This window comes from Aureobasidium melanogenum, assembly GCF_000721775.1.
Source record: "Aureobasidium melanogenum CBS 110374 unplaced genomic scaffold scaffold_8, whole genome shotgun sequence".
In the NCBI taxonomy this organism is placed as follows: Eukaryota; Fungi; Ascomycota; class Dothideomycetes; order Dothideales; family Saccotheciaceae; genus Aureobasidium; species Aureobasidium melanogenum.
Window position 1 is genome coordinate 106001 of NW_024470060.1, and position 22525 is coordinate 128525.

The window sequence follows — 22525 nt, forward strand, 5'->3', positions numbered from 1 at the left end:
AAATAATCGTTGAGCTTAGTACTTTTATTCCCTCACTATTTGACTGTTTACATCTTAGGCTCGCTCACGCGCTCCCGAATTGTCTACCACGCTACAAGGGGGGGTCGGCATGATTCTAAAGAGGCTAGGCGGGAGGCATAGTGCATATTCCGTGGTCCGATCGGAGCGAACGACCGTGTCCGCTACCATCGTACACCCTCGTCTAAACGGCCCTAGCTTTTTGAAGGACAGATACCCATGGCATTATTGTTTTTGGCAATCGACTTTCCTATCGACGATACTGCGGAAGCTTTTCCGCTGCATGGTTCCCCGCCTCACTCCCCTCTACTTGTAATACGTACTCGTGCATATCATTATCTATTATCAATGGTGCTGACGGTCCAGACTCTGTACTGATCTCCTCCTCAGCGGTATTGACTGAACTTGACGGCGGCCCACTCGCTACGAGTTCTAATTGACGCCTCTGTAATTCATGCTTATCGTCAGTTGGCGGTAGATTGTCGCTACTGCCCTCGATCAAGTCATGTCTGGCCTCAGATGCATGTGGTTGCTGAGTCGTCTGCATTGCCTCTCCAGTGTATTGTGTCGAACTCCCAGCTGCGACTTCCGAATACTGATGAAAGTCGTCTGGAGGCAATGCTGGAGCTGTTGCCTGCTCTGCGTCTAAAGATGCTGAAGGCATCGCAGGTGGTTGGCTCGGCATCAGTCGTGCCTCGGCTCTACGTAGACGCTCTTTCTCAGGAAGAGAGTCCTCGTTCTCTAATGTCGGGGGTTCGTAATAATCTGGATAGTAGGACTGGTCATACATATATTCTTGGTCCGTATCCCATTGAAGGCCACGAGACGCGTAATCGTAACCAGAGCCGTATTGGTGGCCATCAGATCCATAGTCGTAACTAGAGCCGTATTGATATTCATCATGGCCATAGTCATAATTGTACATATCTGCGTGTTGGTATGATTCGAAGTCACGGCTCGACACCGCCGAATGGCCCTGATGATTCGAGGCGCGTTGTGGCGTGTTCAAAGTCTGTTCAGCACTGGGTGGTGATGGTGGCGGCTCTGTGGCTCTTTCTTTTCCTTTCCTAGCTTTGCGGTCACTGTCAGTGGTGCCGACAACTACTTCAAAGGTGCAAGTTGCGACAGATTTGTCTCTTCGAATCGGGGCGGTATCGAGTATGCCCGCGCCATTGAGCATCAAAAAGGGAGTATCATCAGGACCGCTGAAGATGTTGTTCTCTTTAGCATCAACAGGACGTGCAGCGGCAGAGACTGGGCCGCTGCCATGTTGTGAAAGATATCTGTCGTGAGTGAGCTTGCCCTGAATGTCAAGGACAACCTCAATGTAATAACGAAAGGAAATCATCGCTCCAGGAACAGTGTTGATGGTGGGAAATGCGCCGTGAGGAACGCCGATCTTTGCGTTGATCTCGGCAGTCAACGAGATAGGATCCACATATAGAGGTACAAGAATCTGGGCAAGGTCTTTGCGAAAGGTATGGCTGGACCCGGCGCCCGATAGAGACAAGCCACCAAGACCAGTGATGGATTTGGGGTAATAATCTTCGTACTTACGCTTCTGGCCGTCGCTCACTGGTCCCAGAGGAAGAGCAGGGTGCATGTCAACGCGGGCCTGGCGGTATAAAGTGATGATGATGCCATTGATGCTCTTGATATGTTTTGTGTGGTTGATGGAGATTCTGATGGGAAAACTATCCCCACGCAAGCAGGCACCTTTGAGCAGTTCAACAGTTGCGGTGATGACTTTATGTGGACTATCGCTGGGACTGCTGCTGACACGACTGTCGAGACTAAGCTCACTGAGCGAGGGAGTCGGAGGCCTTGGTTCGTGTGAAGGGTTATTAGGCGTCCTGGTCGACAGGGAAACAGAGGCTTTGTTCGTTTTGATCTTCCTAGAAACTGGTTCAAGGGTTATAGTTCGCGGCTTTGGCGCCAGCAGGGGAGCAATATCGACACGCTCAACGAGATAGATCTTTTGCTCGTGGGTCGTGATGGGAGTAATAGTGGTGGGTCGTGTCAGGGTGGCAGTAAGCATGTAGGAGATGGTGCCTCTTTCAAAGTCGATACTGCTGGGCAAGTCCATGTCGTCTGGGAACTGGACCTCGAAGTCAAAGCAATAGACGCCCTCATCCAAACGGCCATCGCCGCATAGCACCGACTCGTCCTCGAAGAGCGAAGCGAAGCCATTGCCAAAGTATTCACCCGACTTCTTCCCTCGTCCCTGGGCGCGACCGATTCGATTGGTATTGCCGCGCAGCTGGTCAGCTGTTGCGCCAGGTGTGCGAAAGACCTGGACAAAGCCGTGTAGACAGACGGACACGTGCGTGACTCGGACAGGTTTGACGACCTTGACGACGACACAGCCCTTGACGCTCTCGCCGGGCGAGTACTGCTTGTGGGGATCTTGGGCCTTGATGTGGAAGTCGGCAATGCTGCGACCTTTCTGCGAGAACAGAGGAGAGGCAAAGCGCGAAAGTATACGGCGACTGGCCGACGGAACGGACGGAGACGGAGCTGGAGCTGATGATGAGGCTTGCGAGCGCGACGGTGACGACGAGCTCATGGTGTGGCTATCGTGGGAAGCCGGAGCATGGTTGCTTGAATTTTCGGCGCATGCACGAGGACTGGCTTTGATGGGCGAGTAGGTTGGGCGATAGAGGCCTCCCAATAGTGCTCCTCTAGTATCTGCCTGTTCGTACCTGCCCGAATCCGCATCAGGGAATCAAATCAACCTTGGGCCGCGTCCGCTGCACTGCCACTGTCCGCTCCTGCTCGACAAACAAGGGATGACTTGTCGCTATCGTCCTCTGGCAATTCAACTGCTTTGCAGCCTCTTCAGCAGCATTCTCTATTCCTATTCACCATGCAGGCGTCTTTTGACCATTGACTCTGCGTAAGCCAAGCTCCTGTCCGCGTCTCCATGCCTTTGTCGCTGAGCGCGGACGTCCAACGGCCGCTTGACTCGCCGACCTCGCTGCTTTCTGCTGCTGCTGATGGCTCAAGTTTCCCTACAGTCCTGGTCGCCTGGCACAACTGGCAGTGCGCATGCAACAAGCATTTGATCACAGGCCATTTCCTGTTTCGCCCAGCAAACAAGCTTCCAGTCATCTGTTCGTAGCCGCGTTGTAGCCGCGGTACAGCTCTTTTCGATTCATGGGGGCCATTTTTATACACTCTCGTCAATTGTCCTGAAATCGATTCTGCTTTTTTTTTTTATGGAAATCGTGTCCTTTTGGCTGTTCTAACAAACCAGAAATTATCCCGTAACCAAAAAAGACAAGTGTGGGAACGAAACTGAGAAATTCCTACATGAAAAGAACAAAGCAGAAAATGAAACACGCCATGCGCCTTGCTAAAACCAAAATGAGACGCTCTCCAAAATAAATCAAACCTTTCCATCCCAGCTCCAAGCGCGGTTGTCGTCCACATTCTTCCAATGACCCTTAGAGACCTTGTCGGCACCCATCATGACGCCAATGATCCGACAGGCTGCACTGGAGCTGGCGCAGACGACCGCATCAGCATGCCCCAATACTGCCAAATCCAGCAGGTAGGCACGCCCAACAAGCTCTCTTAACTTCAAAACAGCCTTCTGCATCTCGTCGTCCATTCCTTGCTTGGATGCCGAAGGATGACCTTTACCCAGCGAGAAGAACAGAGAAGCATAGAAACCTCCTTCCCATCCAGAATTTTCGTCAACGTGTTTGACATAAGCGGATCCCGGTTTACGGATTGGCACTGCAGGTTCCAGTGTCTTCTTACTCGCGAGAACGATACGCTCCTGGGGGCGCGAAGCGGTAAGATGGGAAGGGAGTGTGTTGACCAGATCATGCGACGATAGAATGTCTGGATCATCCGAGGCAAGAAGTAGAGCGGTGGGCTCCATGGACGATTTGTTTGGTGAGAAAGAAGCAAATAGCTCGCTAGCTGCAGATGTGTAGCGCTCGAATGGAAGATAGTCGTGGCTGTACTCGAGCTCAAAGGGATGTAGGTCTCCCCGACGAAGGTGCATGCCAACAAGCGGCGTCTGGGAGGCGGAAGCAGCGGCACGCATCACCGTCAGCTTGTGTGTCAAGAAGGACCCGTCCTCTCCTTGCAAATCAAACAGGTCTTGATAGCCTTGGCGGATCATATTATAGGTGGGGCGGTTCTTCCTGAATCCATGCTTGAGTGAGTGCTCATACTCGGCTTTGAATGCACTTCCAAAAGTCCAAGGTAAGGTAGCTGCAGAAACAACCAAATGGCGGGCACTATGAGGGCATGGAAGGACCTGATTTGCTGGTGGAGGCGCACAAGCTGACTGAGGAGGCTGCTTGAAGTATGTGGTGTATCTTCCGTACGACCTGGAGGAGTATCAGCATACAGATGCAGTAAATGCTCTATCATGAGCTCTTACCAATTTGAATCATCGATAAAGAAAGTGCGACCTTCCTTCTTGGCCATGCCATAACTCAACCAGAGGGCAAGTAGAGTATTGCCAAAGCCGGCTTCGCTTGTCTCCATGACGAAGGTCAAGCTGCTTTGGCAAATTGGAAGGTCAGAACTGCTTTCATTCACATGACCAATGACTGAGATATGCTTTTGTCCTTCCGCCATGGCTGGCAGAAGAGCCATGGCCTCAGCTTCGTCGACCGGCAAGAATGTTCTGTCGGCTGCGTAATACGGGCGTCTCCAGAAGTGAGGTCTGTTTTTGCCTTGGATCCTTGATGGGCGACCCGTCATAGCTTCGACGCTTTTCCTGACCCCTTCGCTAACTGAACAGATGCGCTTGTACTCATGGTGCTTGAGAGGGAACCCGAGCGAAGGCGGTATTGAGACAGTCCATCTAGGCTGGCCATGCTGGTCCTGGAAAATCAAGGGGGTGGGATAATCAGGAATTGGTGCCCCATTGATGAGGTCAATTTGTTTGTCGGCGTTGGCGAAGACAGCATCATATTGGATGTCGCTTATCAATATTGGAGACAAGGTATAGCAAATCAAGACAACGGCCAGAACAAACAGCATGACTACCGTGCGCCATCGGGTCGTCTTTTGCCAGTCATCAAAGAAGCCATGTTTGTTTTCGCGTGCGTGTTTGAGCAAAGGTGAAGGCAAAGGGCCGGTGTCTTCTCTGACTGGAATCCAGAGAAATCTTCCTTTTTCTGCGCTGTCCTGGGCGTGATCGGCAACTACGGGTGAAGTGTGTGCTGATGCGAATGATCCCGTGGACGAGATGGAGAGATTGGTGTTCCTGCGATCACGCATACTGCCTGAGAGAGAGCCGAGTTGCATGAACTGTATTCAGGGTTATTCGAGGAGATGCTGGAGGAGTTTGAGACGATCCAGTCACAGATGGATATCAGAAAGCAGTTGTGCAACCCGATGCTGACATGAGTAAGATGATGTGCAGTCCAGCTGTGCTTCAGCAGCCCGATCACTGTCGTACCACAGAAGTACCTATGTTGCACAGGGAAAAACTCAAGGAGGAAACGCAAAGAAACAGAGGTCCAAATGGGAAGAAGAGAGCAACCAAAGACAGCTAGAAGAACCGGCTTCCGACTGTGTTGAGAAGAGACGGGCTTCCAGAGCCACGAAAAAAGGCAGGTCGCAGAATGGTGCGGAGCTTGAAAGTTGGAGACTGGAAAGAAAAAGACCGACAAAGAGAGCACGACTCGTCTTCGGCAGGAGGTGCATATATGCAGCATCGTTATCCACCCATGCCCCTCGTCTGTGCGGTGGCCGGGACCTCTGGCCAACGATCCCTGTTTGCTTTGGGTTTGCTACACGACACAAAATACGAGACGAGACGTGCTCATCAAACCGCAGAGCGCTATCCTAATGTCCATACCAGCTTCAAATAGCCGTTGGCGGCGTAGGGCTTACCTCGAATCGAACGACCTGTCAAACCCATCGTCACAGATCTACGTTGTGGCAGACGGGTGTAAGAGAATGAGTGTGACTGGACACCTGAAACGAGCCTAACCTGAAAGCCGACGAGGTCGCCTCGGGCCTGCCCGCATCTTGACGCACCAGCCACTTTCCGAGAAGCAATCCCTGCCTCCGAGGCTGGATGCTGGAGCTTCTTCAAGTCCCTTTTGTCAAGTCCTCCGCGGGCAGTCTGCCCAGGAGTTGATCTGGTCACAGATTTCGAAGCAGGTGTTGACGACCATGTAAGTATGCATACGTCTCTTCTCCGAAGCTCTTGAAATCAACCTGGTAAGAAGTACAAAGCGAGGCAACATGATTTGGGTGGCCTTGCAAGAATCTCATGTCGTCAAGCCGCATCTGCTTGCTAGTGGAGTCGTGGATCCAACAATATGCATGCGGCTGTGCTTGCTGACTTTCGAGGCGGACCTCAAAGCCCAATCACAATGCTCCAGAACGTCGACAGCTGCATGTATTCCGTACCCACGAACGTTGCCCAGCTGGCAAGTTTGCCGCGATTCCCATGAGTTGAGTCGGCAAATCATGAGTTGTCCTGAATAGTCAGGTTTCTAGATAGGCAAGGTCGTCCTGAACGGACTTATTCAGCACCAGCGAGATGCTTTTGTAGTATGCTCGCTAGTGATCAAGACAGCACGGACTTGATGACTGACATTGTCGTCTGAGCAGATCTCATTAATATAGGGTTGCTATCTGGTCTATTAAAAGCCACTTTTTGACAGCCCTCTCCAGATCCGACAATGGTTTTCAAAAAGAACTTGTGGATGGATTGTCACAAGCGAAATGGCCACAATCCCCAATATCGCTTGACAAGAGCGACCAATGTATTGCGTCTGCTCTTGCTCTCGGCTAGCGATCTTCTCTGGTTCTCAGTTCTGGGCTGAAAGATGTGGTTTCGTACTTAGGTCACACTGGGTGCACGATCTTTGGTGCAAAACATTGTATTGAACTCTAGGATGACCAGAACCGGCCACCTAGCCAATGTAAAGATCCGCACAGGACATTGACAAGAATGAACTGCTTCCATTGACTCATTCGTCACTTGGCTGCGCAAAGCACTTGAGTGAACTCACGAGGCGAGTGGTGGGAATGCACTCCTAATTATAAGGGCAGGGTCAGGGCAGCGGGATAGGTCAACGCACGTGACCATCTGGCTAGCTCTGTGACTGAAGCAAGCAACCTGGAAACACTCGCGAATCAACCCGCACACAAACTTTCAGAACGCAAACTTCTCTGCTGCTCCTGCAATATTGCGCTCGCTTCTCACAGGCCTCTGAAACTCGTCATAACGCGCATCCGCACAACCCCATCGAATCCGAAGCGTCCCACAAGAACACGGGCCCAGCATGACCGACTATGGCTATGGAACAGGCGACGAGGAGCTGGCCGAAGTCAGGAAGCTTGAAGCCGATGTCCAGGCCAGTCCAGACGAGTTTGAGAACTGGGAGAAGTTGGTTCGCGCAGTAGAAGGTCTTGAGGGTGGTCTGAACAGAAACTCGAGTCCTCAGGCCATCACGGCTGCCAGAAGCATCTACGATCGCTTCCTCGCAAAGTTCCCCTTGTTCTTCGGATACTGGAAGAAGTACGCCGATCTGGAGTTTGCCATTGCTGGCACCGAAGCTGCTGAGATGGTGAGCTAAACACCCGGCCGCAATGGCACATTTTGTTGACCCTCAATCCAGGTTTACGAACGCGGCGTGGCCAGCATTGGCATCTCGGTCGATCTCTGGGCCAACTACTGTAGTTTCAAGGTCGAGACAACCCACGACGACAACATCATTCGAGAGTAAGTTCGCGCTGCCCCCTCATATCTGCATGACCTTCACCTAGACCATCTCTACACGACTTTGGGACCTCTCGCTTCGTACCACAGACATTCAGCTTGTCGAAGACGGGTGAGAAACCATCGAGACTCCCCATGTCATACTCTTCTCACGCACAGCGTTCAGACTCACATCCCATTATGTTCAAACTCGACCCTTGTCACATCCTTCTCTCACTGGTGTTTGGTGGCTCCGAAGTTGACCACCACGTCCGACGGCCTCGGGAGGCTCATAGGACTATATGCCTTGTTTGGTTTCCCTCCCCCTCTTCTGCTTTTTCCTTCCTGCCCCTCTCGAGGCATGCATCGACTAACAGACCTAGGTTGTTTGAACGAGGCGCCACCTGCGTCGGCCTAGATTTTCTCGCTCACCCTTTCTGGGACAAGTATATTGAGTTTGAGGAGCGACTCGAGGCCCAAGACAAGGTCTTTGACATCCTCAGCCGCATCATCACCGTCCCCATGCATCAGTATGCTCGCTACTTTGAAAAGTACCGCCAATTGGCAGCCTCTCGCCCTCTGACCGAACTGGCACCCACGAATCTCCTCAGTCAATTCAACGTTGAGCTTGAGCCTGAATTCAAGGGAAAGAGTCAGATTGAAGTGGAGCGTGCAATGCGTGCTCGCCTAGATACCTACCACCTCGAAATCTTCCACAAGACTCAAACCGAGACGACCAAGCGCTGGACTTACGAACAAGAAATCAAGCGCCCATACTTCCACGTGACCGAACTTGATGAAGCACAACTGGAGAACTGGTCAAAGTATCTTGATTTCGAGGAGGCTGAGGCCGACTACACCCGCACCACCTTTTTGTACGAGCGTTGTGTCGTCACATGTGCCCACTACGACGAGTACTGGCAGAGATATGCTCGCTGGATGTACAACCAGGACGGCAAAGAGGAGGAAGTTCGCAACATATTCCAGCGCGCTAGCTGCATCTACACGCCGATCGCCAGACCTGCCATCCGCCTTCACTGGGCCCTGTTCGAGGAAGCCTGCAGTAGACCATCTGTTGCTGCTGCCATCTATGAGGCTATCCTTGTCACCTTGCCCGGGAACCTCGAAGCCATCACTCGCCTGGCTAATCTCCAACGTCGGCAGGTCGGTTACGATGCTGCTGTCCAAGTTTATGACCAATACCTCGCTGATGCCGAGTGCTCGGCTGACGACAAGGGTGCGCTTGTTGTTGAGATGGCTCGCTTGGCCTGGAAGTCGAAGAGCGACGCAATCCACGGACGTGACATCCTGTCGCGTCAGCAGCAACTCTTCCTTGATAGTCCATCCTTCTGGGCAGGCTACCTCAGCTTCGAGATCGACCAACCAACAACTTTGGAGACTGCAGCCGAACAAGCTGAGCGTGTGAAGTCGCTCCACAGCACTATCCGAAACAAGACTCGTCTAAGCGCTGATATTATCAAAGATCTATCCCAGAGATACATGGGCTACCTTACCGAGAAGCAGAGCAAACTCGCAGCCAGAGAATACCTCGAACTGGACATGCTAGTGAATGGTCCTGCCTCGGTGGGTACAGCTGGTAAACTTGCCGCCAAGGGATCCGTTGCTTAGGAAAAGCTTTACATTGCCCTCCCTGCAGAGCGAATATCATCGACCACGCCAAGGCACGTATGCAGATCGCCGTGATCAACGATCCACGCTGGATCGGCTTTCAACCAGCCATTCCAGACTATCCATGTATCATGTGGTGCTTGCACCTCTATTGTACATGCATTTAATCGGGTCAATTCAGTTGACCTGGGCTCAGACCAATACCTGACCAAGGCCAAAAAACAGAGTGGCAGGAAAACAGAAGCCGTGCATCACACTGATTTTGCATGACCGGTGGCATACTGGTACCAGAAAGAGTCTATAGCAACCAAAAGTACATAATGAATAACCAAACACGTCTCCCAGATGCCCCTCATGACCATTCGCTACAAAAGCACCATCTCTTCTTTAAAGCATTCACAGAGCATGAAGCACAGCGGTGGCCCGATGGAAGAAAACGTGGGGAATCTGCTCCAAACTTGGAAGCTCTAATCGGCCGGTAATCCTCGCAGGAAGGTTATCAACAGTATCTATCTTATCAGGTGGCCGACCTCGCCGGCTCGCCGATCCTCTCAATATGGCCAACTTTAAAGGTAGCTGAGCCACGCTCTCATTGATATGCAAGACCTGCTTTTGTCAAAGGAGGCAGGTATATGCACATCGCACCCCTCACCAACTGCCCCACCTTGAGCAGCTAAGGTGATTGCACCTGACTATAAATGCTCCGTGATCGCTCGCGAGCGGTTCTCGCTTCTCCATTCTCGCGCTCTTTGTTGTCCGGTGGGCTGCTTTCTGGTATAGTTGTTCTCTGTACTGTCGTCATGTTGTTTTCTCCTTGGGTTGACACCCTTACTTGTCTACTTGCTCTTGGAGTGTCGAACGTTGGTGCTACGGTTCTAAGACAAGGATACACACATGGAATTTCTTCCGTCCCAGAGGCTGATCACGCTGGACATCATGGCTCTAACATGACCAAGCTGCATGGAGCTGTTGCGTCCGAAAGTACAATCTGTTCTGGCATAGGACGCGATCTGCTTCTGAGAGGAGGCACAGCCGCTGATGCAATGGTCGGTACAGTCTTTTGTGTCGGTGTGATCGGCATGTATCACTCGGGAATCGGAGGCGGTGGCTTCATGCTGGTCAGGGGCTCTGATGGAGAGTACGAGTTCATCGACTTCCGAGAAACAGCGCCTGCGGCCGCGTTCCAAGACATGTATAAGAACAACACGAACGCCAGTATCTATGGAGGCTTGGCAAGGTATGCTCTGAGTGATGGAAACGAATCAAACAAGCATCAGATGCTGACCATCGAGCAGCGGAGTTCCTGGAGAGGTTCGTGGACTGGCACACTTGCACCAAAAGTATGGGAAACTACCTTGGAAAGAGGTCATGCAAGGCGCAATTAAGACGGCTCGCTATGGTTTCCCGGTCACCGCCGATTTGGTCCGCTACATGGCCTCTGCCACAGCAGGCCAGACCACCAATTTTCTTGTTGATGACCCGAACTGGGCTATCGATTTTGCACCCAATGGCACTCTGTTGAGACTCAACGACACAATTACCCGTCAGCGTTATGCTTCAACTCTCGAAGCCATTGCAGAGCGTGGACCCGATGCTTTCTACACTGGCCCTATTGCTGAAGCCATGATCGATACGCTTCAAGCAGCCAACGGCACAATGACCATGGAAGATTTGAAGAACTACACTGTGGCAATTCGTGATCCTGTCGAGATCGACTATAGAGGATACAAGCTCAAGAGCGTGAGCGCACCAGCATCAGGTGGCGTGGTACTGTCCATCATGAATATCTTGGAAGGTTATAACAACATGGGTGAAGAAGCATACCTGAATCTCAGCACTCATCATCTTGACGAAGCAACACGCTTTGGATACGGCTTCCGTGCTTCCATGGGAGACCCTCTGTTTGTCGAGGGTATGGATGAGTACCAAGCCGAGATTCTCAATGCAACCACGGCGGCAAATGCTCGCCATCTCATTTCAGACACGCATACTCTCAACGTCTCAACTTTTGATCCTCGCAACCTCGAGATAAAAGACACTCCTGGAACTTCACAGGTTGTGACTGCTGATAGCTCGGGCATGGCTATTTCGCTCACCACAACAGTCAATCTTCTGTTTGGTAGTCAGCTTATTGTTCCTTCGACTGGAGTGATAATGAACAACGAGATGAATGACTTCTCGATTCCAGGAACGAAGAACGCTTTCGGTCTTGATCCTTCCGAAAGCAATTTCGTGCGTCCCGGCAAGAGACCAATGTCCTCGATTTCTTGCACAATCGCAGAGAACCCCGACGGCTCGCTCTACTTCGTTACAGGCTCTGCAGGAGGCAGTAGAATCATCACGGCGACGTTGCAGACATTGTGGCATGTTTTGGACCAGAACATGACTGCTGCTGAAGCATTGGCGGCACCGCGTCTGCATGACCAGCTTTCTCCCAACTATGTGAGCTTTGAGTATGCATATGACAACCAGACAGTGGCGTACATGAAGAGCTTGGGCCACAATGTCACTTGGGTAGCACCAGGGCAGAGCACAGCACAGTGTTTGCGAGTGCTGAGCAACGGCACGTTTGATGTTGCTAGCGAGCCTCGCCAGCTGAACTCGGGTGCATATGCTGTATAAACCCGAGCGTACATGACTGATGACATGTGTGTCTTGGTAGCTTAAATAACAATTTAATGAATTATTTCAAAAGAGTTTGCCCTCGATCGTGAAGAGTGTGTTGGGATAGGATCGTCAGCATAGATATCCAATCAGCTGCTCGATCTTGATGTTGTACAAGTAATCAACGAGCCACAAACAGGATTGTGGCTCGACGAGTTGTTCCTGAAAGATCGCCAAGCTCTGTTTAGAGTGGTCGGCAAGGGGAGCCGCGAGTTCCTGCATGAAGATCTTGGTAGACACGACGTCATTGCGATTTTTGGCGTCAAAATCTTGGACGGGAGTTGGACTGAGCACGAAGCTTTTTGATGAGTGTGTACGAGTAAGTATGTCTCTCGCGTCATGGCCTATGTAATGGCATATCCAGGTTTCATGTGGCAGGTAGGTGATCGTATTGGTATAAGTTATAGAGACCCTGTGAACTATCAGACCCTTGTTTTTCATCCTTCGTCTCGACATTGACTCTCCAGCAGAGGCGGCATTGGTCCAGCAAGCAGCATGCATTCTGCCACAGCAACTCTTCTCCTCTCGGCCTCGGCCTTGACGGCTGCCAAATACACATTCGATCCCCTGAAGCACATGTCGGGCATCGCGCCCTACTTTGAGCCTCATGATCCCACAAGCAACTTCGACCCTGCTCCGCCGCAGGGTTGCAATGTTACTCGCGCCGCTTACCTCGTTCGTCACGCCGCTATCTACGCCAACGACTTCGATTACGAGTCCTACATCGAGCCCTTTGTCAAGAAGCTCGAGGCAAGCCAGGGGAACAGCTCGGTCAACTGGGACCGTTCGCACGCTCTGTCCTTCTTGTCCACCTGGACCTCCCCAATCGAAGATGAAGACATCGAGAAATTGTCCAAGGTCGGCAGCCTGGAAGCCATGAAGCTGGGTGTTGATGTCTACGAGCGCTACCAACACTTCAAGCAGCCCAAGAAGGTCTGGACCAGCTCTGCTGAGCGTACTGTTCTCACTGCCGAAAGCTTTGTCGACGGTCTTGCTATCAAAGAGAATGGAACCGACATCGTACAGATCGGCGAATACAAGAAGACGGGTGCAGACTCGTTGACTCCTTACAAGGCCTGTCCTGCCTACTCTGGAAGCAGAGGAAGCAAACAGTCCATGTCCTACCAGAAGATCTACACTGCTCCTATCATCTCTCGTTTCCGTTCCGAGGTTCCTGCCTTCAACTGGACTGCTTCGGACATCTACGGCATGCAGCAATTGTGCGGCTACGAGACTGTCATACGCGGCGACTCACCTTTCTGCTCTCTGGATCTGTTCAGTCCCAATGAGTGGCTACAGTTCGAGTATACCAACGACATCATGTACCACTTGAACGTTGGCTACGGCAATCCAGTATCTGGAGCTATCGGCTATCCTTGGGTCAAGTCGTCTGCCGACCTCTTGACTTCTCAGAACGCTAGCCAGGACATTTACGTTTCCTTCACCCACAGAGAACTTCCTCCTACCGTTCTCGTCGCTCTTGGCCTCTTCAACAACACTGCCTACTCTGCTTCCGATAACATCAACGCCACAATGCCTACTGATGGCATCAACCCTCAGCGTGTTTGGCAAAGCAGCAAGTTCATGTCCTTCCTAACAAACATCGCCATCGAGCGCATGGAGTGCGACAGCTTCGGCTTCCAAGACAACGCCAACCAGACTGGCGAATACTACCGTGTCTTGGTCAACAAGAACCCCCAACTGCTTCAAGAATGCACTGACGGCCCTGGCATGAGCTGTTCGAGAGAAGCTTTCCAGAAGTTTATCGACGACAAGACTCAGAGATTCTCAAACTTCTCCGAGGAGTGCGGTGTCACTTACAGCAACTCTACTAATGCGTTGACCATCTACAACAGCTCTTAGGTGTGTGCGCTGCGCACTGCTTAGATTTTAATAATGAAATAATGTCTTAATGCTGATCGAATTATCTCTGTGTCTTCTGTAAAACCAAAGCAGTGAATAGTCGGTAGTTCCTGCCTGAGCCCGAATCGATTGTGGCGTCTCCATTGACGCGTCCCCAAACAAATCCATTTCCATTCTGTTTTCATCAGTTGCGCCTGCAAATTAATTATTACATCAAGCGACTTGGGTCATGTCACGCCAACATTCACCATGCGCATCACTCTGCGACTCGCTCTGCGCTTTGTTGGCATCATCGCGGTGATGGGCATCCTCGTTCTGTCCTTCTCGCAATCAAACATCGCGTACAAAGCATTGAATAATCGTCTCTCAACGTACAGAACAACCCTGTCTTCATCACAACCAACGATAAATACCACTCAACCCATCAACTCTGTGCAGGAACTATGGACCGTTTGGGCAGAAGTCTACAAAGCAACCCGGCCTGATGCAGCCAAGCTTGAACTGATGTTCAATGCAGCCAATCTGCCCGTCTCCGCTGATGACCACTCATCACGAACACAACACAGAGAGCAACTCCAGGCTCTGGACTCTATACCGGCATTGCAGACTGCCCACAGCAAATTTGTCTCAACACTAAGATCATGGCCAGACCACCTTGCCGAGCAAATCTTCAATGGTACGGGCGTCGTGATTGTAGGCGGAGGCGAGTACTTTGGTCCAGCAATCATTGGCATACACATGCTTCGTCGCAGCGGCAGTGATCTACCTGTCCAAGTCTTCGTGGCCGACCAGTCTGAATATGAGGATGAACTGTGCAAAGACTATCTACCCAAGCTCGGCGCAGAGTGTCTGATACTCTCAGATTTTGTTCAAGACTTCAAAGTCACGCACTATCAACTCAAGTCTCTGGCTATGTTGCTCAGCTCATTCGAGCATGTCCTATATCTAGACAGCGACAGTATACCCCTGCTGAACCCTGAGACAGAGCTCTTTGCAACAGAACCATACACTTCTGCGGGACTGGTCATCTGGCCTGACTTCTGGATCTCTACAGAATCTCCTTCCTTCTACGATGTTGTCGGAATTGGCACAATGCCACCGAGTCTACCCAAGTCGTCTTCCGAAGCAGGTCAACTTCTCATCAATAAGCGAAAACATCTCAAGACTCTATTGCTGGCGAATTATTACAATATCTATGGACCTGATTTCTATTACCCACTTCTCAGTCAAGGTGCGCTTGGTCAAGGAGACAAGGAAACATTCATGGCAGCCGCAATGGTGCTCAACAGCTCATACTACCGCGTCAAAACAGGAGTCAAGTCACTCGAACGTAACACTGGATATGAGGACAAAGGCAGTGCCATGGTTCAGTTCAGCCCCTCAGATGACTTGAATCGACAGGACGGAGACAAGTCCACAAAGCTCAGAGCTGCATTCGTGCACGCCAATACCCCCAAAATGAATGCTGGGCACCTGGTTGATGAAGGTGATCTTGTAAGCATTGTCGACCAAAAGCCGCTGCGTCTGTGGGGCTCTCGAGACGAGCAGATAGAAACGTTCGGCTTGGACCTCGAGAAGACGATTTGGGAGTTGATCGTACAAAATGGTTGTGAGTTGGCCGATGTGATCCGAGAGTGGTCTGATCGCAACGATTTATGTCGTCGACTGAACGAACATTGGGATGCTCTCTTCAAAGACAATATCTGACCACCTCCTGTTGGTCGACATGCTCAGTATATCAGATGCGATAGGTGCCGCCATTCTGATGGAACAGCAGATGTTTGTTTGGGAGTGTCCTTAGCTTCCTCAGCCCACTTACTGCTTGCGACCAGAGCCGAGCCAATTTGGCTGCTATTGGGGACACGAAGCTGCTGACATATCCAGTCACCAATGTTGGCAAGTTTGGCGAGATCCACTCCAGTATTAATGCCCATGCTCTCGAAGCAAAATACGAGATCCTCTGTCGCGACATTCCCTTTAGCTCCAGGGCTATATGGACAGCCACCAAGACCACCGACACTGCTGTCGAATGCCCTTATACCCAATCGATAGGCTTCTTTCACATTAGCAATGGCTTGACCAAAGGAGTCATGGAAGTGTCCTGCGAGTTTATCGGCTGGTATCTCCCTTAGTAGGACTTCAAGCAGTCGACGAATGTCTTGCGGTGTTGCTGTTCCTGTCGTGTCACCAAGACTGATCTCGAAGCAACCCATCTCAAGCATCTTCTTTGCCATCTTGAGCACTACTATTGGCGATGTTCTGCCGTCATATGGACAGTCGACCACGCAAGACAGATATCTGACAAGTCAGCAATGTCCTCAAAGCATTATGGTTCAACCTACCCTCTCACACGGACATTCTTTTCCCGGGCTCGCTTGACGACACTTTGGGCTCTAATAAGCGATTCTTCCACGCTGCAGTTGATGTTGTTGCGGCTGAAACCTTCAGTGGCCGAGAGAAAGATACCGATCTCTTTGACATCGAGCGCTAATGCTGCTTCCAGTCCTTGAATGTTTGGGATCAGCACCGGGAATGAGATGTCTCCCTTTGCGACTGACAACTTCATGCTCTCCATTACAGTCTTCGCATCTGACAATTGAGGTACCCATCTTGCTGACACAAAAGACGTGGCCTCGATTGTCTGTAATCCGGTCTGGGCAAGTCTGTTGATAAGTTCAATTTTTGTCGCCGTCGGTACTACATCTTTGATGTTTTGTAACCCATCTCGTGGCCCGACTTCCACTATTCGAACAGCATCTCCTGACATATTGAAAGTCGGTATGAGTGAATTGGGATGCGGGTACAGGACTGATCGGGTCCCGAGAACAGACTGCACCTCGACCTTATACAAAACATCCCGCAAAGCTGAGACATAACGTCAGACCAACATGACTTGATCTCATACCGAAGAAAAATAGCAACTTTTCGGGATATTGAGAGTATTATCCGAGGGTCACTCACTACCCATGCGCGCCCCGGACTCGTCGGTGCCACCCCCATCCGGGTTCTCGAAAGGTCTTGGCATAATAGCGGACCTCGGCTCCTCTTCTACAAGCAAAAAGGCAGACTTTCACATGTTCGTACCGAACAATAAGCAAAGAGGATACAGCCATGGGGTATGCGACTTGATATCAATAGGCTGAAGAGTTGTAAGATCTTTGTCGTCGGGCTGTAGATCGCGGACTTTGAGGAGGAGTTGCAGAATCCATCATCATGCATCTACGATCGTTCATTATAAGTCGCTAATACCAATGACGAGGGAGACGATCTGGCGGTGTTCAATCGTGCGACAAAGAGTGAAGGAGCCCGGATAATAGAGAAAGCACGATCCCGTGATCGAAAGGAGAAGCACAATGATGTATCGGACCAAAAAGAGGAAGGAACGATACATGCAAGGCATTCCTGCCGTTATTAGACATGGCTGCGAGAATGATGACATTCATCAGGAGCTGCAACGACGTCTTGAGCCTTTCCAGATTGCCTCTCAGAAGATCCAGCTTCGGTTCGATAAAAGGCCAAGTGATGACATCTCTTTTTCTACGGCCTGTCGCGCTGTATTCTGGAAGTGTGCTCTGTATCTTCGTGAAGATTTCCCGACATTGTGCGATGGTGTCCTGGATAAGTCTGACAGCATCATCTTTTATCATGGCTCTATTCGTGTCATCTTGAATAGTCGTATCGAGAGTCTGAACAACCTGGACAGTGAGATCGATGTCTGTGGAGATGGCCTTGATACGTCCTTTTGAGTCGAGTGCTGAGCCAGCGTATTGGTTGAGGCCTTGGAGGAGTTGTATGCCGAGACTAGCGAGACCGGCCACCGAGACGGCTATGGAGAATGGATCCGCCATGGAAGCATATCTGTGTGCTAAAGTATGTAACGTATGTGACTAGACAATGATAAATACTGCCAGGGGAGAGGACAGTGCCCACCGAGGAAGCGACAACCAACCGGCTCTTTGTTGAGACGTCTCTGCCTCCGAAAACAATCGTGCCCTGTTGTAGTGTATACTTTGCTACATGCAATAGTCGGAGTACGATGGAAGATCAGAGTTTAGCTTTTGAGAAGGTTGTGTGGAATCAATCGAAGAAACCGGTGAGTCGATAGAAAATGAGTTCTCAAATGCTTCCATGTCGTGGCTAAGCTTGAGGTTGTGGGATCTGCGGCTGCATGATCAGGCAGTCTGACAAGGCACTTTATGCAAGCTGAGTGATTGGGCAGTCGCGACCCATGCAAGCATAGGCGCTACGTGTATCCATGGGGCAAGAAAGAGTGACAACAGTGGGGATGTCAGCGATTACTGGTCACCTGGTTGGTATAATGTCGACATTGTATATGCCTGTGGTTGATAGCAAGAGACGGTCGTGTTTAGACCATCAATCATCGTCGACAGAGTCCTTTTTGGTCACAAGCCTGTTCGCTCCTTCCGGCGAAGCTCTTGTGCTGCTTGGAAATTCCAGCATCCCTCCAGAGTGACAATAAACCCTTCGTGCTCCTGCGTGTTTTGTTAGTTGACAGTCTCGAGGGCACCCTGTCATACGGTCACGTGCAGCTTTGACTTACAGGACATTGGAAACCAGCAACCATGTCTGCTGTCCTCGATCCAAACATCACCAAGCTGGAGCACCATTCACATTTGCAGAGTCAAAGACGGAAGAAGTATTTTAGTTGAACGTAAAAAAGACATTTTCATTTCTAAAGCTCCAAAGCACAAGAATAAACATCAAATGCAACGAAAGCTATAGCTTGCAGACAACGATAAGAAAAGCGAATGCTTGAAATTTAGTCGTGCGTCCAAAGATGCCCTCCATGCGATTAGCATGGTCGGAAACACCCGTGGCGTTGTCTGCTCCCTTTCCCATCATACTTCATCCTAGATCAAGTCTACCCAGCCGCGTCCTAAATCGTGAAAGGGTATGCTCGAACATACTCCTGAGATGCTCATGCGGGTATCGGAAAGGCTTCTCATCACTCGTTGATGGAAACCGCTTAGAGCTTGTCGTAGTAGTTCTCGTAGCCGGGAACCTCGGGCTTGAGACCCTTGCGCTTGCGCATCTCCTCGGTGACTTGACCGGGCATGGTGGTCTTGTCGAGAGGAGAACCACCGGGGAGGACCTGCCAGTGGTCGAAGACCAACTGGGGGAAGGCCTGACCGGAGGTGGCGGCACGGAGATCGGCGTTGAAACCGAAGGACTCCTTGACGGGAAGGTAGGCCTTGATGTTGAAGAGGGGAGTTCCGGGACGCTGGGCCTCCTCGAAGACGTGACCACGACGGCGGGTAAGGACCGAGTAGATACCACCCATGGCCTGCTCGGGGACCTGGATCTCGACCAAGAAGACGGGCTCGAGAAGAGCGGGGTCGGAAAGGAGGACCGAGGCGTACAGGACACGACGAGCGGTAGGGATGACCTGACCACCACCTCTGTGGATGGCATCGGCGTGGAGGGTAACATCCTGGATGTTGAAGCGGATAGAGCGCATGGGCTCCTCGGCAACGGGACCTTCCTTGGTGGCCCACTGGAAACCAGAGACAACGGAATCCTTGATTTCGTTGAGGTACTGGACGGCCTTGGTCTGGTCAACCAACAAGTTGGCACCGTTGGTGTCGGGACCGAAGCACCAAATCTTACGGGCATCGGTGACATCCCAGCCGAAGTCGTCGGCGAGGATACGAGCACGAGCCTTGAAATCGTCACGGGGGGTGATCTTGCCGTTCTCAATGGCGAGCGAGACCTCCTCACTGAGAGGGGTGGCGGTCATGTAGATACGGTTGTGCTTGTTGGGCGACTTGGACAGGGCAGTCATGGAAGAGTCACCGGCAACGGTCTCACGGTACTGGACGACGGGGTCCGAAACACGGAGAGGAACACCAGCGTGGTCCTCCTCGAGATCCTTAAGACAAATCTCGAGATGGAGCTCACCGGCACCAGCAACGACGTGCTCACCGGAGGGGGTGATGTAGGTCAAGACACAAGGGTCAGACTTGGACAGACGCTTAAGACCTTCGACAAGCTTGGGGAGATCGTTGGCGTTCTTGACCTCAACGGAGCGCTGGACGACGGGGGAGACGGAGAACTTCATGACCTTCATGTTGTGGGCAGTCTCGGAGGTGGTGAGGGTACCAGACTTGAGCAAGAACTGGTCAATACCGACGAGACCAAGAATGTTACCAGCGGGAACATCCTCAATGGGCTCGGTGTAACGACCCATCATGAGAATGGTACGCTGGATGGACTTGACGAACAAGTCCTCCTTCTTGCCAGGGGTGTAGTTGGGGCCCTGGATGCGGACCTTGAGACCGGAGCGGACGGTACCGGCGAAGACACGACCGAAGGCGTAGAAACGACCCTTGTCGGAGGTGGGAACCATCTTGGAGACGTAAAGCATCAGAACACCCTTGGGGTCACAGTCGCGGATGGCGATAGCGGCCTCATCGTCCTGGGGACCCTCGTAGAGAGTCTCCATACGGTACTTCTGGGCAGTGGCGGGCGAAGGAAGGTGGAGAACCATCATCTCAAGAAGAGCATCAGCGGCAGGAAGGAACTTGCGCATGACGGTCTTGAGGAGCTGCTTCTGCTGGAGCTCCTTCTCCTCACCAGTGAGCTTGATGTCGAGCTTCTCGCAGAGCTTGAAGACCTCCTCGTTCTTGGCGTTCATGACGGAAGAGAAGATGCGGAAGATGGGGTCAAGGACGAACTGGTTGAAGGCACGCTCGGTGTCGTCGCCAGCAGTCTTGGTCCACTTCTTGGTCTTTGCGTTGAAGAAGTTGTCGCCCCACAGACGGTCCATCATCTTGTTCTTGTCAACACCGAACTTCTTGGCGTAACGACCAGCGAACTGGCGGATGGTGAAGGCCCAGCCGTGAAGACCGGAACCGAAGGCAACGGTACCCTTCTCGGGGTAGACCTGGACATCACCGAGAACCTTGTCGAAGTAGGTCGAGATGACGACGTTGACGGACTCGATGACACGGGAGAAGTTCTGGTACAGATCCTCCTTGGAGAGCTGGAGCTCGAGAAGAGCACGGTCGACCTTGTTGATGATGACGACGGGCTTGATACGCTCACCAAGAGCCTGACGAAGGACGGTCTCAGTCTGGACACAGACACCTTCGATGGTGTCGACGACGACGAGAGCACCGTCAGTGACACGGAGAGCAGCGGTAACCTCAGATGAGAAATCAACGTGACCAGGCGAATCGATCAAGTTGATCAAGAACTCGTTCTTCTCGGTCTTGACGGGAATGTCCTTGAGGTCCTCAGCGTCCTCAAGCTGGGCGAAGAGGGAGATGGCAGTGGACTTGATGGTGACACCACGCTCCTGCTCGTCGGGACGAGTGTCGGTGAAACGAGCCTCACCAGCCTTGGCCGATGAGATAATACCGGCACGCTGAACGAGAGAGTCGGTAAGGGTGGACTTTCCGTGATCGACTGTGGGTGTTGTCAGTATGCTGGTCAGGAGGATTTCGTTGGGCGCAGAAGCTTACCGTGAGCAATGACGGACATGTTACGGATGTTGATGGGCCTGCGCGCGCTTGTCAGTATGGCTTTCCATGGCGCTTCTGCTCATTGAATGCGCTTACGAGTCCATCAGACCGCGGATCTCCTCAACGGTGAACTTGACCATGTTGGCGGTGTTGTATGGGTATCTCTGTTGAAAAGTTTTGCTTGGAGGGCCCCGCTCTCAGTGTAGTGCGTCAAGCACTGGTGTGTGTGAAGATTGAAAGAGAGCCTGCCTGTACAAGAGATGTGAGCGACCGAAACAAGTTGGGCGACAGCGAGGGTAGGGGCTGACCTGAGACGAGGCGATGGAGTCGATGAAGGGGAAAGAGAGAGGAGGACAAGGACAGCTCGGGTTTGTCTGCTGGGAGAGGCAGGAATTTTGAGGTGGGGTTGTGCGTTGCGTTAGTGCGGCGGCGATTGGATGAAAACTTCGATCAAACGCACAGACACCAAATTCCCATCGCCTAACCACCCTATTATCCATCTGTAAAGAGTGCCATGGCAGCATCGCGGTGCCTACATACAGACACCCATCTAGTCTGTCATCTACCGTTCTACATCTCATGTACGTGTGTGTGTATATTGATGGTGCAACAAGCTAGAGTAGGCTAGCCAAGCTCTCACCTCGATAGCTCTCGAGCTTGTCTGACCGCCAAAGTCACCTCAGCTATCGCGACGTTAAGTTACTTTTGCCGAGCTCACCGAGCTTCATCCAGGACACCGCGCTCTGCTGACGTGTGGCAAACTTATCCTATTGTTCGGTGTCCCCACCAAGTGACCAGATGTTAATTCTCGGTCTCGTTAACTTGCTCTTCACGTCTACCAGCCGGACGGTCGAGGTCAGCCTCGATGAGCGAGCTTACCAAGCGAGCTTTGCTGCCCAACGATTGATCGACGGCTGGGCCCGTTGCGAGGCCAGCCATTCGCTGTTTGCCACTCTTCCATCTGCTCTGCTATCAACAACAGATACAATAATTAATGTTTAAGCTGTCAATACATGTGTCGAGACCTCGATTACCACGGCAATCTGAGGCGTATGGCACGGTGACAGTTCATTCATGTCTTGGTTCAAAGCACAAAACGAAGTCTGTACACCCGTCCGTTAGACTCCACAGTAGCAACAAGTTCAACATGCTCGTCTATCAAAATTATGTACAGTCTATT

General features: G+C 51.6%; 8 protein-coding genes across 8 annotated transcripts; 4 read left to right on the plus strand and 4 right to left on the minus strand.

Annotated features, from left to right (window-relative positions):
• Positions 1-268: 268 nt before the first annotated feature.
• Positions 269-2584, minus strand: M437DRAFT_47251 (uncharacterized protein; the record flags this gene model as incomplete). Its single annotated transcript, XM_041021419.1, has 3 exons — positions 269-813; positions 898-1237; positions 1274-2584. 3 exons carry the CDS (start codon positions 2582-2584, stop codon positions 269-271), a joined length of 2196 nt encoding a protein of 731 aa, XP_040880394.1.
• Positions 2585-3406: 822 nt separating this feature from the next.
• M437DRAFT_83769 (uncharacterized protein) lies at positions 3407-5265 on the minus strand (the record flags this gene model as incomplete). Its single annotated transcript, XM_041027995.1, has 2 exons — positions 3407-4364; positions 4418-5265. 2 exons carry the CDS (start codon positions 5263-5265, stop codon positions 3407-3409), a joined length of 1806 nt encoding a protein of 601 aa, XP_040880395.1.
• Positions 5266-7289: 2024 nt separating this feature from the next.
• M437DRAFT_46793 (putative mRNA splicing protein) lies at positions 7290-9334 on the plus strand (the record flags this gene model as incomplete). The annotated part of the gene is made up of 3 exons (XM_041021323.1): positions 7290-7574; positions 7626-7729; positions 8089-9334. The coding sequence occupies 3 exons, from the start codon at positions 7290-7292 to the stop codon at positions 9332-9334; spliced, it is 1635 nt and encodes a 544-aa protein (XP_040880396.1).
• Positions 9335-10281: 947 nt separating this feature from the next.
• Positions 10282-11956, plus strand: M437DRAFT_46902 (gamma-glutamyltransferase; the record flags this gene model as incomplete). Its single annotated transcript, XM_041021341.1, has 2 exons — positions 10282-10571; positions 10630-11956. The coding sequence occupies 2 exons, from the start codon at positions 10282-10284 to the stop codon at positions 11954-11956; spliced, it is 1617 nt and encodes a 538-aa protein (XP_040880397.1).
• Positions 11957-12493: 537 nt separating this feature from the next.
• On the plus strand, positions 12494-13861 carry M437DRAFT_74633 (phosphoglycerate mutase-like protein; the record flags this gene model as incomplete). The annotated part of the gene is made up of 1 exon (XM_041026270.1): positions 12494-13861. One exon carries the CDS (start codon positions 12494-12496, stop codon positions 13859-13861), a length of 1368 nt encoding a protein of 455 aa, XP_040880398.1.
• Positions 13862-14542: 681 nt separating this feature from the next.
• On the plus strand, positions 14543-15499 carry M437DRAFT_30617 (nucleotide-diphospho-sugar transferase; the record flags this gene model as incomplete). The annotated part of the gene is made up of 1 exon (XM_041019186.1): positions 14543-15499. A coding segment is annotated over one exon (957 nt), but the record flags the coding sequence as incomplete, so codon positions are not given.
• Positions 15500-15591: 92 nt separating this feature from the next.
• Positions 15592-16628, minus strand: M437DRAFT_46488 (aldolase; the record flags this gene model as incomplete). Its single annotated transcript, XM_041021282.1, has 2 exons — positions 15592-16159; positions 16204-16628. 2 exons carry the CDS (start codon positions 16626-16628, stop codon positions 15592-15594), a joined length of 993 nt encoding a protein of 330 aa, XP_040880400.1.
• A 2220-nt stretch (positions 16629-18848) lies between these two features.
• On the minus strand, positions 18849-21485 carry M437DRAFT_65362 (P-loop containing nucleoside triphosphate hydrolase protein; the record flags this gene model as incomplete). Its single annotated transcript, XM_041024580.1, has 3 exons — positions 18849-21289; positions 21346-21383; positions 21442-21485. The coding sequence occupies 3 exons, from the start codon at positions 21483-21485 to the stop codon at positions 18849-18851; spliced, it is 2523 nt and encodes an 840-aa protein (XP_040880401.1).
• Between the last annotated feature and the right edge of the window lie 1040 nt (positions 21486-22525).